We start from the raw sequence: 16,915 nt of genomic DNA, 5'->3' as shown, positions 1-16,915 counted from the left end.
CTTGTCGGCGGACTTAACGGCTATACACGCAGAGACTAGTCTGGAAAGACTGGTTTGCGCAGACTTACCTCCGGCTAAGTCTGCGCGTGTATGGGGCCCTTGGCAACTGAGAGCATGCTCAATCATGTGGTGATGGCATCGCTAAAATGTGGCATTGCTGTAATCATTGTCATGGCATCGACCTTTTTCAAGTAGCGTTAGTCAACATTTTCTCGCTATTAGCGCTAAACTTCAAGACTCCAACTCTCATGGGCCCTAGTATAGAAGGATTTACTTTCTAACATTCTTTCAAGTAAGGTTTCAGAAACAACAAGGTAAAGCTTGTTTATGATAGGCTACCACTGAACATGCTGTACAGAAGTTAAGCAGTGAAACACTTTTCACTTGACCTTGTTAGTAGAAAACTGGTCATTAACTTAAGCCATTGGGAAAGGACAGAGTGTATTGCAACTTCAATAGAATATTGCAGTGAAACTTTGCTGCACAATTTTCAGATCATCAGCACCATCATTGATTGCATGGAATAGCTGTTTGTATATTTGTCACAATGACTACTTCGAGAACCACGAATAAGTCCCTGACAGCAAATATTGACACATCTGGGCAGCAATTCAGGTGCAAGAGAAGATAATGAGGCACATGGGGAATTACTATAGGGTTAGAAAGTTCTTTTAATTGCTTGTACACTCCATAGTTTATGCCAACCATAACTGTCCAGAGCAAATAATGTTATTGCTGTTTCTGTGGAAGCACATTCTTTAGAATTCTTAATGACAGAGAATTTAATTTTATGTCTAAAAGTTTATTAGATTTTCCATGATAAAGAATTTCAAACAGTTTCGTATTTATATTGCAGTGAAATTATCTGCACAGTCTTTGTTTGGGATCATTGGGAAGCTCAACCAACTAGTCTCTTAAAGCTTCATTATTTATCCACACTGTACCTTTTACGCTTTTCCTGTGACATATCACACACAACAGTATCCAGCTCATCAAGATTTGTTAAGTACAGTATGTAGCCAAAGTTTAGTTAACAGGATTAGTAAGTTCTATATTATTTTTTCTCCTTATGATAAAAGGTAATATTGTTACAGAATCAGTCTCCTGAAAACAGTTAACAGAAATGTAAAAATCCGTCACTAAGTCTTCCAAAATTATTGGAAAATCTGTTAAGTTGGCAGCACTGCTTCTCTAGCTCAGCCATGTGCAGCAAATCTTTGTGGCATTGGGTATTGATTCCACAACTGGAATAAACACCTATCGAAAGTTTCTGACCCATGCTGTATGAATAGCTAACCACAGGTTCCTGCTATTTGTGGGTGCAAGGTCTTGGGTGTGAATGCACCTCACCATCACATCCTACAAATGCTCGACGTGGTTCATATCAGGCAAACGATGTGGCTACAGCAGTCGTTGAAACTCCAGGATGCTCCTCAATCCAGTTGCAGACAACTTGGACTCAATGACACAGTGCATTATCCTGCTGGAATATCTTGTAGGAGTAGATGAAGTTCGTGAAGAGCTACGAGTGGTAGCAGGCACTAGTCAGCGGATCCAGCCCGTGCCACATGAACACACCCTACACTATTACGGTGCTATCAACAGTCTGTATGGTGTCCTGTTCACTACTGCAATCTGTGGACTTCAAGGGGCTTGCGCCATATCCGAACCATACCATCGTCTTGAAACAACTGTAATACTGACTCATTGAACCGAGCTACATGTTGCCGCACCTCTAGGGTCCTATTAACGACGTCACAACGCCCAGGTGAATGAATAAATATAATGAAGGATGTTCCTCCTAATCAATACAAGTTCAATTTAGTACACAGCTATCTTATTGTATTAGTTTCAGCCCTACATATTTAGGCCATCCTCAGCTATACAACTGTAAGGTATCTTAACACTTTCACACCACTATATTTTAACATCGACCCTGGCAGTGAACGGGGACTTTTTTCTGAATTTTAATGCATTATAACACAACAGTGAACCATAAGAACTACCCAATTTTCGTATCATATGAAGGTGTCAGCCATCCAAAATATAGATGTTAATCAGGAAGTATACATACCTAAAGTAATTTAATTATACTAGTCTTATGAAAAACATTTTAAAAATGTATCGAAAAAATCTTTTACCAATAAGCCTGCTCAAACAAAAATGAATCATTTAATGTGGCTACTTAACCCAAATACACCCGTAAGCAGATTGGTATGCGCTCTGTCTTACGGGGTAAATATCCATAAATGTACTGGTCGGCACCTGGGTGGAGAAAAGAAGAAAAACAACAATGGCTGAGGACTTACTCAATCTAATGTGCCTTTTATTTATCCTCTTTTTGTCTTCTTCATCCTCTTTTCTTCTGCATTAGGAAAAGCAGTGAAAAAAGAAAGAAGAATAACAGTTGCTGAGAGCTTACTTGATCAAATATGGCTCATTCTTTTTCTTATTTTCTTCCTCTTCTTTCCTTGTCCTTGAGGATAAGCAGTGGAGAAAGAAAAAGAACAGTTGCTGATGGATTACTTGATCAAATAGGCCTACCGGTACTTGAGCTTGCTGCTTGATTATTCATCCCTGCTTTAGTCATTTTTCTGAGCATGTTCTCTGACTGCTTGTAATCTTTACACGTACCAATTGAACACACTAGCTGCCCAGCAAGTATCCATTCACCGTAGAAGGAATTAGCCTATTTCTGTTTTTGACTTTAATGATATTAATGTTGCTGAATATTCTTTCAAAATCAGCTTTCGAGTGAGGGAGTGACAAAACACAGAGTGCGGGAGGCTCACATTCACCAAACGTGGTTTTCACCTCCTGTAACTTAGCCCAAAATTAATCTACTTCAGAGCAGGCTTTAATATCATCATTGACATTGACAAAGGGTAATTTCCTTTAGTCATCGTCAATCTGCTGAAGGAGAATGCTATGATCCACTGACTACAGTACTGGCGCTACACCGTGAAGTAATTCGAAAAGGAAATAGTCCATTCTTGGAAAATTCCCTTTGGGAATCGCATTATTTGAACAGTCTCTCCCTCTTTCCAAGTTGCCATCTATGATATAACATAACTTGCAGGAATAAAAGAAGGAACAAAAATCTATGCATTTTAAAGGGAAAACAAGACAAAATTTATGATACATCATAGGATCGTACAATAGGCGCACGATCCGCGGGTTGGATCGTACGGTAGTGCGCAGCACCAAATTATCGTACAGTTGCCAACGCTGATCAACAGTTAGCTAGTAAATACAAAGTATGTTACAAGTGTTTTTTAATATCCACCTATTCAATACAAAGAGACCTTTTTTTAAGAATTAAATATTATTATAAAATGTTAAGGGAAGGGCAGTACATAGTGGCGCTTCTGACGGAATAGTGAGTCACTGTCTCAGTCTCGCTTGAGAATGTTTCAGAACAACTGACACTTGGTGTTCAAGAACAGCGGAACACAACTGTGCACCGGCACAGTGTGCCAAAATAGGTACATAGTGCCTAACCCTACTCTCGAGGTCACACCTGATACAGGTCTGGGCACTTCCAAAACGTTACCAACTTTTACCTTTAAATACTGCTATCTCATGACTTTTAGCATGTCAATGCTAAGACGATAATTCATGTCACCTTGCCATGATCAGCACAGACTGTGTCTATACTCACTCTCGAGATGTCAGATCACACCATATACCTTTAAATACTGCTATACCATGACTTTTAGCATGTCAATGTATATCTGTTAGCCTGTCCATTTGCAAACAAAATGAGTGCAGAATCTTTTAAATTGGTAGACATGTTCATCCGCTACAGTGCTCCAAACAGTACAGAGTGCGCGACATGGAGCACACAAAGCATGAGGCGCCTGCAGAGAGAACTTTGCACCATCAACTTATATTTATCATTCTGGCATTTAGCTGAGACTCTGAGTTACCTAACGATGTGAGAATATAGAATGTATTGTGTAGTTTGCCAAAGACAACACGTGTTAGACTGATTTTCATAATGCCAACTTTCTGTTCATTCAGGCCTATGGAATGAGACATTTTCACATCAAAACAAGCATGGAATGATTGATTTGTATAATATAGGTTGGATCATTATTTCCAAGGTAGACTTGTGAACAATTTTGCATTGCACTGATCCAGCGAAGATGAATAAAAGTTGGCTATACAGTAGGTGTAGTTGAAAGGAAACCCTACCGATGACCTGACCAAGTATAGACGATGACGCTACGCTTTGATATGAAGAGTGATAATCTATATCCCTTCAAGACCCCCTTGTAAATCAAACAGAAACAGCAAAGCCAAATATGAACTTTATGCTAGTTGGAACAAACGTTGATTTACATTATATGTAAATGATTTACAATACAAGGAAGTTTAATTGTGTGTGATACCGAGCTCGATAGCTGCAGTCGCTTAAGTGCGGCTAGTATCCAGTATTCGGGAGATAGTAGGTTCGAACCCCACTGTCAGCAGCCCTGAAAATGGTTTTCCATGGTTTCCCATTTTCACACCAGGCAAATGCTGGGGCTGTACCTTAATTAAGGCCACGGCCGCTTCCTTCCCACTCCTAGCCCTTTCCTGTCCCATCGTTGCCATAAGACCTATCTGTGTCGGTGCGACGTAAAGCAACTAGCAAAAAAAAAAAAAAAAAAAAAAAAATTGTGTGTGATAGGTTTCATTTTTCTGCATTGATGGTATTATAAAACTTACAACCTGTTTTCCAGTCATTGTAGGTTCTAGGTGTAAGGCTTATCTCTAAAGATAATAGGCAACTTGATGCCTTTGGAGTGTACAGACCGGGAAAGGGTAGCGCTGATGCTAATTCAGAATTATTTGATAAGATAATCAGCTATGTGGGAAACGATAAGGAAAGGAATGTAATTGTAGCGGGTGATCTCAATTTACCAAATGTCAATTGGGAAGGTAATGAAAATGACAGGAAGCATGACCAACAAATAGCAAATAAATTAATAAGGGAAGGGCAGCTGATTCAGAAAGTGATGGAACCAAGTGGAAGAAAGAATATTCTGGATGTGGTGCTGTAAAACCAGATGAGGTCTATAGGGATACAGAAGTAATAGATGGTATTAGTGATCACAAAGCTCTTTTTGTGGTAGTTAAAAATAAATGTGGAAGAATGGAAGGTATTAAAATGAGGACTATTAGGCAGTTGCAATTGGACTTGACAAAAGAGTGACTGAATGGGTGGCTCGGTTTGTAGAAAACAGAACTCGGAGAATTAGAGTAGGTGAAGCTTTATGTGTCCCTGTAATAATTAAGAGGGGAATTCCTAAAGGCTGTATTATTGGACCTTTATGCTTTCTTATATATATCAATGATATGTGTAAAGAAGTGGAATCAGAGATAAGGCTTTTTGCAGATGATGTTATTCTGTACAGAGTAATAAATAAGTTACAAGATTGTGAGCAACTGCAAAATGACCTTGATTATGTTGTGAGATGGACAGTAGGCAATGGTATGATGATAAACGGGGTTAAAAGTCAGGTTGTGAGCCTCACAAATAGGAAAAGTCCTCTCAGTTTTAATTACTGCGTTGATGGGGTGAAAGTTCTCTTTGGGGATCATTATAAATACCTAGGTATTAATATAAGGAAAGATCTTCATTGGGGTAATCACATAAACATGATTGTAAATAAACGGTACAGTGCACATGGTTATGAGGGTATTTAGGGGTTGTAAAGGAGAGGGCATATAAGTCTCTGGTAAGACCCCAACTAGAATAAGATTCCAGTGTTTGGGACCCTCACCAGGATTATTGTATGCACACTTCTTAGTGATAGATTTTTGTACTCGGTTGAGGAGTAAGAAGGGAGCACTGTCGGTTCTGGTAGTACTGCCAACTGAATGGAAGTGAAATCTGAATTGAATCGATAATATGATTTATCGATATTAATTTTCTAAACCTTTATTATCTTACGTCAACAACTGTGTCACACACACAATAATTAATACTATATAATATTTCCTGTTGCGAAACGTGTTCCTAGCATGAATTCTATAGTTTGGCTTTGCTGTGTAAACAACAACAGTACGAGTACTTAAGTGTACGCCAGATGTCGCACAGCGATGATAAGCGATTCTTAGTTTGTGTTTCAAAGGTTGCCAATACGAATCTCGAAGATAACCAAAGTCGACCGATTCAGCACTAGGGTGTAAATCTATCACTAAAAAGTGCGCAGATAATACTTGATTCAAGAATTGGAAAAAATCCAAAGAAAAGCTGCTCAATTTGTTCTGGGCGATTTCCAACAAAAGAGTAGTGTTACAAAAATGTTGCAAAGTTTGGGCCAGGAAGACTTGGGAGAAAGGAGACGAGCTGCTCGACGATGTGGTATTCCGAGCTGTCAGTGGAGAGATGGCATGGGAGAACATCAGTAGACGAATAAGTTTGAATGGTGTCTTTAAAAGTAGGAAAGATCACAATATGAAGATAAAGTTGTAATTCAAGAGGACAATGGGGCAAATATTCCTTTATAGGAAGGGGAGTTAGGGATTGGAATAACCAAGGGAGATGTTCAATAAATTTCCAATTTCTTTGCAATCATTTAAGAAAAGGCTAAGAAAACAACAAATAGGGAATCTGCCACCTAGGCGACTGCCCTAAATGCAGATCAGGTAGGTAGGTCGGTCGGTCGGTCGGTTCACATGACTGATAAAAGAGTCATTATGGAGTTTTCTACTATGATCGGTAGAAAACTGTCAATAAATATGTAAACCGAATCTGGGATGGGTATAAAGCAATTGTTGAGGAATGTGAAAATAGGTTTGTACTTTTAAAGGTGGTAAGGAATGGTAAAGATCCACTATAACTATTATAACAGAGAAGTAAAGAGACTAAGAAGGCCGTCGAGGTTGGAAAGAAATAGAGTTAGAAATGGCTGCGGAAGTAAGGAGAAATTGAAAGAAGTTACAGTACTAGGAAATTGAATCTAGCAAAGAAGTCAGCTAAGGATAACATGATGGCAAGCATAATGGGTGATCATACAAATTTTAGTGAAAAATGCAAGAGTATGTATCAACAGCGGCCATACCCAGGGGCAAGGTGGGTCTGCGGCCCCCCTCTAGCTCTCAGGGAAAGGCAAAAATCTAGTCTAGTCAGGTGTTTTCCTTTCAAGAAAATGATGTAAATGTCAGTATTATGTAGAAGCGGTAGTACTGTTCCCCACCATGGGTTATTCTACCACAGAATACAAGTCTCCATTTATCTTCCAAAATATTAAAAATACTACGTACCCCCAGGTCTGGCCCCCCCGCTACAAACTGTCATATGGGCGCTGATGGTATGTATAGGTACTTTAACGCAGAAACAGGTTCCAGGAAGGGCATTCCAGGAATCATTAATGAACAAGGGGAGTGTGTATGCGAGGATCTTCAAAAGGCAGAAGTATTCAGTCAGCAGTATGTAAAGATTGTTGGTTACAAGGATAATGTCCAGATAGAGGAGGTGGCCAATACTAAAGAAGTATTAAAATTTACCTATGACAACAATGACATAGTAACATATTTGAAGTACTTATTTGATTATTGTTTGCATGAAGGAGCTATACCAAATGAATGGAGAGTTGCTATAGTAGTCCCTGTGTATAAAGGAAAGGCTGATAGACATAAAGCTGAAAATTACAGGCCAGTCAGTTTGACATGCATTGCATGTAAACTTTGGGAAAGCATTCTTTCTGATTATATTACATTTGCTTGTGAAATTAATAACTGGTTTGATAGAAGGCAGTTTGAATCTGGGAAAGCTCAACTTAAATGTAGCAAAGGCTTTTCAGTCTGTCAAACACATAGCAAATACAATGTAAATTAAAACACTAAAAGCATATCTGTAAAACACACACTAACATACAAAGAACGTGTGTGTTTTACAGATATGCTTTTAGTGTTTTAATTTACATTGTATTTGCTATGTGTTTGACAGACTGAAAAGCCTTTGCTACATTTAACTAAGTCAACACTGGAAAACATGGCTTCATTTTTAACAAAAAAAAAAAAACAAAAAAAAAAGCTCAACTTATAGGATTCCAGTAAGATATAGCAGATATCCTGGATTTAGAGGTCAAATGGACTGTATCGTGATTGATCTATTTAAGGGATTTGATAGGGTAGATCATGGGAGACTACTGGCAAAAATGAGTGCAATTGGACTTGACAAAAGAGTGACTGAATGGGTGGCTATATTTCTAGAAAATAGATCTCAGAGAATTAGAGTAGGTGAAGCTTTATCTGACCCTGTAATAATTAAGAGGGGAATTCCTCAAGGTAGTATTATTGGACCTTTGTGTTTTCTTATATACCGGTATAACAATGATATGTGTAAAGAAGTGGAATCAGAGATAAGGCTTTTTGCAGATGATGTTATTCTGTACAGAATATTAAATAAGTTACAAGATTGTGATCAACTGCAAAATGACCTTGATAATGTTGTGAGATGGACAATAGGCAATGGTATGATGATAAACGGGGTTAAAAGTCAGGTTGTGAGTTTTACAAATAGGAAAAGTTCTCTCAGTTTTAATTATTGTTTTGATGGGGTGAAAGTTCCTTTTGGTGACATTGTAAGTACCTAGAGGAGGGGACCCCCCCCTCCCTAGCTCTCCGGGAATGGAAAACATCTAATGTAGTCAGGTGTTTTTCTTTCAAGGAAATGATTTAAAAGTCCGTATTACGTAGAAGTGGTAGTATCACCCTCACCAACAGGCGGGGATACCGTGGGTATTATTCTACCGCAGAATACAAGTCGCCATTCCTCTTCCAAAATATTAAAAATACTACGTACCCCCAGGTCTAGGCCCCCCTATAAACTGTCATATGGGCGCCCATGTTGGGGTATTCACATAAAATAAAATGATTGTAAATAAAAGGTACAGATCCCTGCACATGGTTATGATGGTATTTAGGGATTGGTGTAAAGGAGAAGGCATATAAGTCTCTGGTAAGACCCCAACTACCCATAGATTATGGTTCCAGATTATGGAACCCTCACCAGGATTACTTGACTCAAGAACTGGTCAAAATCCAAAGAAAAGCAGCTCGATTTGTTCTGGCTGATTTCCGACAAAAGAGTAGCATTACAAAAATGTTGCAAAGTTTGGGCTGGGAATACTTGGGAGAAAGGAGATGAGCTGCTCAACTAAGATGGCGTGGAATGACATCAGTAGACAAATAAGTTTGAGTGGTGTCTTTAAAAGTGGGAATGATCACAATATGAAGATAAAGTTGGAATTCAAGAGGACAAATGGGGCATATATTTCTTTATAGGGAGGGGAGTAAGGGATTGAAATAACTTACTAAGGGAGATGTTCAATAAATTTCCAATTTCTTTGCAATCATTTAAGAAAAGGCTAGGGAAACAATAGATAGGTAATCTGCCACCTGGGCGACTGCCCTAAATGCAGATCAGTAGTGATTGGTTGATTGACCGGATCAGGGATGGAATGAATGAAGCCCCTATCTTGCGGCGAGGATAGGAATTGTGCTGGTTGCCGAGGCCTGTCACGCTCCTCTGAGGCAATGATTAATGATTGACAGAAGAAATGATATAGGAGAGTGTTGCTGGAATGAAAGATGACAGGGAAAACCAGAGTACCCAGAGAAAAACCTGTCCTGCCTCCGCTTTGTCCAACACAAATCTCACGTGGAATGACCGGGATTTGAACCATAGAACCTTTCAGTGAGAGGCCGATGTGGTGCCACCTGAGCCATGGAGGCTTATTGATGGTATTATAGTCCTATAAATAGTCTTGAATAAGTGGGAACCTCAGTCAAACTGTGTAATTGTGACTGAAAGGTTAATTGAACGAACACCAAATGTTTTCACAAGGATTCTCTTACATGCCAACATGAAGAGCAAAGATTCAATTTTATTGGACTGTGTATATGTCTGTGCACCCCTTAGTCCTGTTTTCTTAAATGGGTTCGGGATGAGGTGAAATGAAATTATATAGCATGTTTGTACGGCCAGAGAAAAAACAGATACCCTTCTTGTCGCCAACCTCAGCTGGTAAAGATGAAATGAATGATGTGAATGAAGATAGTTAATGAGTTGGAAGGGATCAGCTGTGGCCCGTGAATAGGAACTGTCCCAAAATTTTCCCGGAAGAAAATGGGAAACCATTGAAAGCCATTCGCAGGACAGCTGACGGTGGAGTTCAATCCCACTCGTCTCCCAAATGCAGAGCTTGGCTCCAGTGCCGTAGCACATTAACAGGCACAGCTACTCCACTTGGTGATTGTGCACAAAACATGATGACATATTCGTGGAATAAGCTCTATATCGGGATTAATAATGGTGTGTGGCCTTTGGAGAGGCCTGGTGCAGCTCTTTCGAGTTGACACCCTGCAGGCGATCTGTGAGGATGGGGCTCTATGTAAGATGATTTCCAGTGATGGAGATGGCACAAACACTGAATCCCCAAGCCAGACGAATTAACTAACAAAAGTTAAAATGCCCGACCCACCCAGAAATCAAACTTGGCACTCCTCTGACCAAAGGCGAGCACTCTAACCATTTAGCAATGGAGCCGGACTGTATTTTGTATAATACACAAATCACTGTTTTAATAATGGATATTAAGATGGTCAGTATGGTCTCCATTAATATAACTTTTATTAGATTTTTAATCTGTTAGAGCACAGAACATAACACATAGAACACTGCAACATGTGTTCTTTTACAGATATGTTATAGTATTGCTTTGACAGACTGAAAAACTTGACATTTATATTCAACTAGCTTTGCCCGCGTGTATTTCATAGTTTGATAAAAGTTATTGTTCCTCGGTACTGCACTAAGACATTGGGTGGTGTGAATAAAAATGAGCACGCACTCTTTACTCCCGAATTTAGAGCAGGCACTCGCAATGAGGTGAATAAAAACCACCGGGCGGTAGCAGTCACTTTCAGCAGACCTGTGACCTTGAGCACACACTCCAGTCATTCAAGTAGCAGAGTGGGCGCTCCAGATTTCTGGTGAATAAAGGTAAAGCAGGCACTCATTCCAGTAAGTGCCTGCTCACATTTCCTTGAGCTAATTCAGTAGGTGACTCCAAATTATAAGTGTCAAGTTCAACAGCATGGCAGAGTTTATGGCGGTGGTTAATCGGAAAAAGAGAATCATATGAAATTCGCAGTCAATCATCTCAACTTGATTACAAAGTGTTATATAGGTCCAGTATGGCAGGCACTTGCTGAATGGTTAGTGGATCATTTCCTTGGGCACTCCACAGAAACAAGAGGTGGTGCACTAACAAACAAAGAAAAAATGAAAATCTTCTTGCGTTATGTTGGTGACCCTGCGTTTCAAAGTGGAGTTGGTGAAGATATCTCAGAGCACTGTGTCAAAAATATTTTCGCAGGCTTTGACATGAATGGAAATGAGAGCAGATTATTAGACAAAATTCCATCAAATGTTGCTTAGTTGCAGGAAGCAGACTAAGTGGCAAGAATGTTTTATCTTCCCTTATGCTCTCGGAGCTATAGACTGTACTCATGTACAAATTCAGAAGCCACATGTTCATGGGAATGACTACATTTACAGAAAAGGCATCCCGAGCGTTAATGTACAGGCCATTTGCAATGGAAAGGAAGAGTTCAACCAGTGTAGATATATCATCGCCTGACTGTCCATGACTCCCGAATTTGGAGGAACTCCGATGTTTGCCGAGTTTTGACACCTCTGTTGGAAGTCGAAGGAATGACAACTCCTGCAGATCTGGCTCCTTAAAAAATAATTTAATTGTCAATATACTATTTTCATCATAATTAACTTTTGTTATTTGCGTTATACCATTTTCCTCAATTTATTAATGTCATAATTTTCAAGCTATGATTTCCTACTTTTCAGACAATTGACGGAAAGGTTATTCTTCCCCTACATCAGATTCATCAGCCACTTCTACCATTATTTAGCGATATGGGTTTGTTTCCAGTACGCTTTTATTCTCCTTTATATTTCAGTCTTGTTTTCATGTTTTATAACTTTTTACCAACAGTTATTGGACGGCAATATTTAAGTTAAATTTAGCAAGTAGTTAACACTGAACTGCATTTATTGCAATTTTTTCTTGTGCTTCTTATCTGGTAACTGTGACTTTGAAAACAGAATTGTATGTTCCTTTAAAATGGAAATAAAAGCAGTCTGGAATTCCACATTTGTCTTTTGTCATGTTGAGCATTGAACTATCCGGAAGTCATCAAAGTGTTATTTACATGGCATGTGCATTAGTGGCGTATGCTGGGATCAAGACGTGGGCTACCACTAGACTTGGGTTATCCCTTTTCGATGGTTGGTTTAGTGAACGTCAAGCCTTCAGCGTTCTGAACTGCAGCCAAAAGCCAACGGAGAAGCCTGCTATGTTGTAAAGGCTGCTTCACAAGCTACTGCCCTGGCTTCTACTATTGCCAGTGCTCAACCACTGATCAGTTGATATGGTTGCGTAAGGTTTAGCAAATTAAAGTCCGGCTTGTGGCTTGCCTTTGGTCCGATGGCCCCGGATCAATTTTCAGAATCAACCACCTCATACTGTTAATTCCCCTGGCTTAGGGACTGGGGGTTTATGACGTCTTCGCCATTCATTTTATCGTCATTAGGTCACCACCAAGGCTATACAAATGCCATGAAATTATTATTATTATTATTATTATTATTATTATTATTAAATAGAAATGTTGAATTTTACAGCGCTTGTACCCATCGTTTACTTGTTAATTAGCTTCCTCGGGAGATCAGTGGTGGTGTCCGACCCATGATCATGGGTTCGATTCCAACCAACAAGAGAGAACTTGAAATATTGCATTCCATTTTAGTAGATCTACCTATAAAAAAAATTACATTGCTTTTATACAGCAGCCCTGCAGTGTCTTCCTACAAGGATGTAGAAGTAAACAGAAGAGAAGTTTATCTATGAGGTGAGGAAGGATATACGATGTGTAACGCATCTTTGATAGTTAGCAGTGGCGATCTGACGGACCGAAGCCTAGAACACCTATTTCCCTCCCGGTCCCCGCTCCTATCCGTTATACAGCAGCAACCCGCATGCTGTGATTTGAGGGGAGAGAGACAAGAGCCTGGGCTGCGATATCAGTCTCCGATGCCTTGCTCTCACAAATACGTGCGACGTTTTTTCTCACTGCTTTCCAGTTTTGAAAATGGAACAATGTGTCAGATGCTTACATTATAATGTGCTTTAGACTTCCATCATTCGCAGCTGAAGTTTGGGCTTCACCAATAACCTTGGTAGCCCTTAGTATACGCCACTGATGTGCACGACCTTGATCAGTGACACTGAGTGGCTGCTCCAGACACTTGAGTTTACGCTGTGCTTCTGCTCTACATTTTTACTCACCGCAAATGTGGAGTGGAAGCTCATCAGCAGGGAGACACTCAAGACACTCGGCGAGTACACGCTCACTCGCTTAGACTCATTTTTATTCACACCACCCATCATTTGAAAATCCTGTAAGTATAAAAACTCATGGAAAAATTGCATTTCATTTACCCTAGAACCTCTTTGTACACCACATTTGTGGTGTTGCTTTTTGGGGCTAAGATGACCAGGCTACTGGCAGAGCTAACTCTGAAATGTGCGACATAGAACTGTACGTGTGAGAAACAGTCCTGTCTTAAGTTGAAACAAAAATGTGTGTTTCTTTATTTCTAAAGGCTTTAACATCTTCAATTTTTGAAATATTAGTATCCTCACAAAAAGAATTCAACCACTTCAACAGTTCTTCCCCCACCTCAACTAAGTGGATTTTCTGAATGGGATTCTAAATAGGTACCAATTTTCACGCCTGTAACATCTTCAGTTTTTGAGATATAAGTAACCATATAAAAAGGATTCAATCTGTTTTTTCAATTATTTTACCCCCTCCCCTTATGAGAATTTTCTGGAAACAAAAAATACATAATTTTTTATTTTTAAAGAAGATTCCAAATACCAATTTTCACGTCTTTAAACTGTTAAGCTTTTGAGATATAGACATACTCATTTTAAAAATTCACCCATCCCCCCACCCACTTTTCAACCTTTTAGCAATGAAATATCCAAAAATACTTCCTTAGCAGGCACCTACATTGTAATATAAATGTATCCCCAAAATTTCATTTCTTTATGTTCAGTCGTTTTGACTCGGCGATGATGAATCTGTCAGTCAGGACCTGTTTCTTTATAATACTGTACATAGGTAATAAATGAGTACAAAATTACAATGTGGATTTACTTACAAGTTTTATTAACCAAATTTGTCCTTACTAAAACATATCTTGAGAATTTGTACATATTCTTCCAGTTCACATATTTGCTTCTACATACTAATTATCAGTTCATCATAATTTGTGCAAACCATACAATTCAGTAGTTGATGTATACACTTACGTTGAGATACATTAACACTTTACTTGTATTTGCATATTCTGTGCATTATTAGCAGTTTATGAGAATAAACTAAATATTGAATATAAATTATATTTATAAATGATTGAAATGTTGTTTGATGTATTATTCCATTGTACCTTCTATACTAATGATGGAAACTACCTGTGCATTCAGTTGAAAGGTACTGGTTCTGAGTAAATGATATAAAAGTTTTACTTTCATGATTTATGATCTCTTTGGCATTACAAAGTAATATAGAACCTCAATTATCCCTCTCTCAATTAACCGATCATTGGATTATCCAACAGTCTTTCTGTTTTTTAAACAATGAATAATCCTTGGCAGAATTCTGTGTGATTGGTAGAATATAATAAAGCATTGCATTTCTTGTAGAGATATTATTACCATTCACAATACATGGTATTCTCGTCTGTTGAATTAGTGATAGCCTCATTGACTGCTGGTGAGACCAGTCTACCAAACATCGCCTATCGATCACAAAAGTTAAAAAAAAAAAAAAAAAAAAAAAAAAAAAAAAAAAAAAAAAAAAAAAGTAATTCACAAGCTTGCATCTCATCGGCTATTGTCAATTTAGGTTCAATTCTCACTTTGAGCACCAACTTTCTTTGGGACAAAATGTCTTCATAAGTTAAAAAGAGAAAATGTCAGGTGATGGACATTGAAATAAAAGATAGAATACCGGTACTGTAACTAAAGATTTGAAAACAGCAAATTGGTGGCTGTGAACAGTGACAAGGAAGAAGAGACTACTCATTCCCATATCCTTATTCAAAATGCACATGAATCAACATTAACTCTAATTCAGTTTAAGAAGTAAACAGATGATACTTCATTCCGAGACATTATTTTACTCCAGAGAATTTTAAAAACTGACACCAGACAAAAAACTGTTGGTAGTGAAGTTTAGAAGTATGTCACAAACTTCTTTAATAGAACATAGAACTATGATGAGAACAAGTCAAATTAGTTTTCTGTACCTGCCCTTCCCTTCATTATGATAGATAATTGAGGTTCTACTGTAAAATCTTTCAACCTGAGAATGTCTGTAGAGTTTAATTCTTCAGACATCATTTAAATTGTTTGGATAATGATATTCAAATGTAACACTTGAAATATATTCTGCATTACTATGTTACTTTTATGAATTATTCACAACTCAGTCAAACTATTTGGAAATACTATAACAATTAAAAGTTCTTAGGAAAATAAACTCCATTGCCAACATTGATGCTTCAGAACTTCATCACCGGACACTAAAACAAAAGAAAGTTTGTAATTAGAATCAGTGCACATCATCGTCAGACGAGGACAGGGCTTCATGTAAAATGAATAATATAAATTTTTATGGTGAAAACACAAGAATAGTTTAATGAGATAAAGTTGTGAAACTTCTGGAAGACTACAGCAGAAGTGTGTGAGATGGGATACATTAAAAGAAAAGAAACCATTCTTGGAGTGCACTACATTAGGGCAAAAGATGCTTAAAACGGTATAAAACAATTTCCCTTAGAAAATCTACACAACTCTCGCTCTTTATTGAAGATCATAATTATTTTTCCATTCCCAAAGGCTGGATACAGGTATAAATGAGCCCCTCTTCCAATTTGTCCAATCCAACCATATTTGCTGTTCCAGTTTTTGTTGCCATCCTGTATATCTCTTGGCTAAATCCCTCCAGCGTTCCTCATTAACTTTTACTGAGGTCATTTTGATCAAAGTATATTCTTGGGGTCCTATTATGGTCCTTTCCCTTCGTATCACCATACCACTGTCCGGCTCCATGGCTAAATGTGCTAAGTGTGCTGGTCGTTGGTCACAGGGGTCCCAGATTTGATTCCCGGCAGGGTCGGCAATTTTAACCATAATTGGTTGATTCCCCTGGCATGGGGACTGGCTGTATGTGTCATCTTCATCATAATTTCATCCTCATCACAATGCGCAGGTCGCCTACGGTTGTCAAATCAAAAGACCTGCACCTGGCCTCTCCGGAGGCCAGTCGTCATTAAACCATACAGCGTTAGTCTACCCAGTTCTTATATGTTAAACCAGCTCCTTCCCAAACCAAGCTGTTTCATATTTTCTCTGTTTTCTGTAGACGAGGTCGTAGGAACTTCATTTCAGTTGCTTGGGGCATACTATTGTCTGGTGCAGTTGTGGTAGCTGCTTCAAGTCTGTAGGTCAAGATTGGTAATAGATACAATTTATACAGGCCAGTGAAAAGAACCATCCCACAGGAGGTGAAGAACAGAGTGGTAGAATTGTATTCCACAGTTGATTTCATGTTTCATGGTATTGTTGGAAGAGACATTGCTGCCCGATTATTTAACATTGTTGATGGTATCTATGTTGTCAGTACCAGTTTGGACATGAAAATCTTTTCAGATTTCCTGCTCATAACCAAGCCAACTGTCTTACTTTTTATAATGCTTAGCCCCATCTAGCCGGCCCCATGGTGTAGGGGTAGTGCTCCTGCTTCTCGCCCGTAGGCCACGGGT

At 38.7% G+C, this 16,915-nt stretch overlaps 1 protein-coding gene across 1 annotated transcript in view; it reads right to left on the bottom strand.

Moving 5' to 3' along the window:
* Window positions 1–14,235: 14,235 nt before the first annotated feature.
* Window positions 14,236–16,915, bottom strand: part of LOC136879033 (uncharacterized) — a 106,799-nt gene continuing 104,119 nt past the window's right edge. The window contains exon 9 of the mRNA XM_067152760.2: window positions 14,236–15,673. Within this exon, the coding sequence (XP_067008861.2) occupies window positions 15,653–15,673 (21 nt within the window). The 3' untranslated portion in view covers window positions 14,236–15,652. The remainder of the gene's footprint in view (window positions 15,674–16,915) is intronic.

Source organism: Anabrus simplex, chromosome 8, assembly GCF_040414725.1.
Source record: "Anabrus simplex isolate iqAnaSimp1 chromosome 8, ASM4041472v1, whole genome shotgun sequence".
NCBI lineage: Eukaryota > Metazoa > Arthropoda > Insecta > Orthoptera > Tettigoniidae > Anabrus > Anabrus simplex.
The sequence above is the reverse complement of the archived record's forward strand: the minus strand, read 5'-3'. Positions and strand labels throughout refer to the sequence as shown.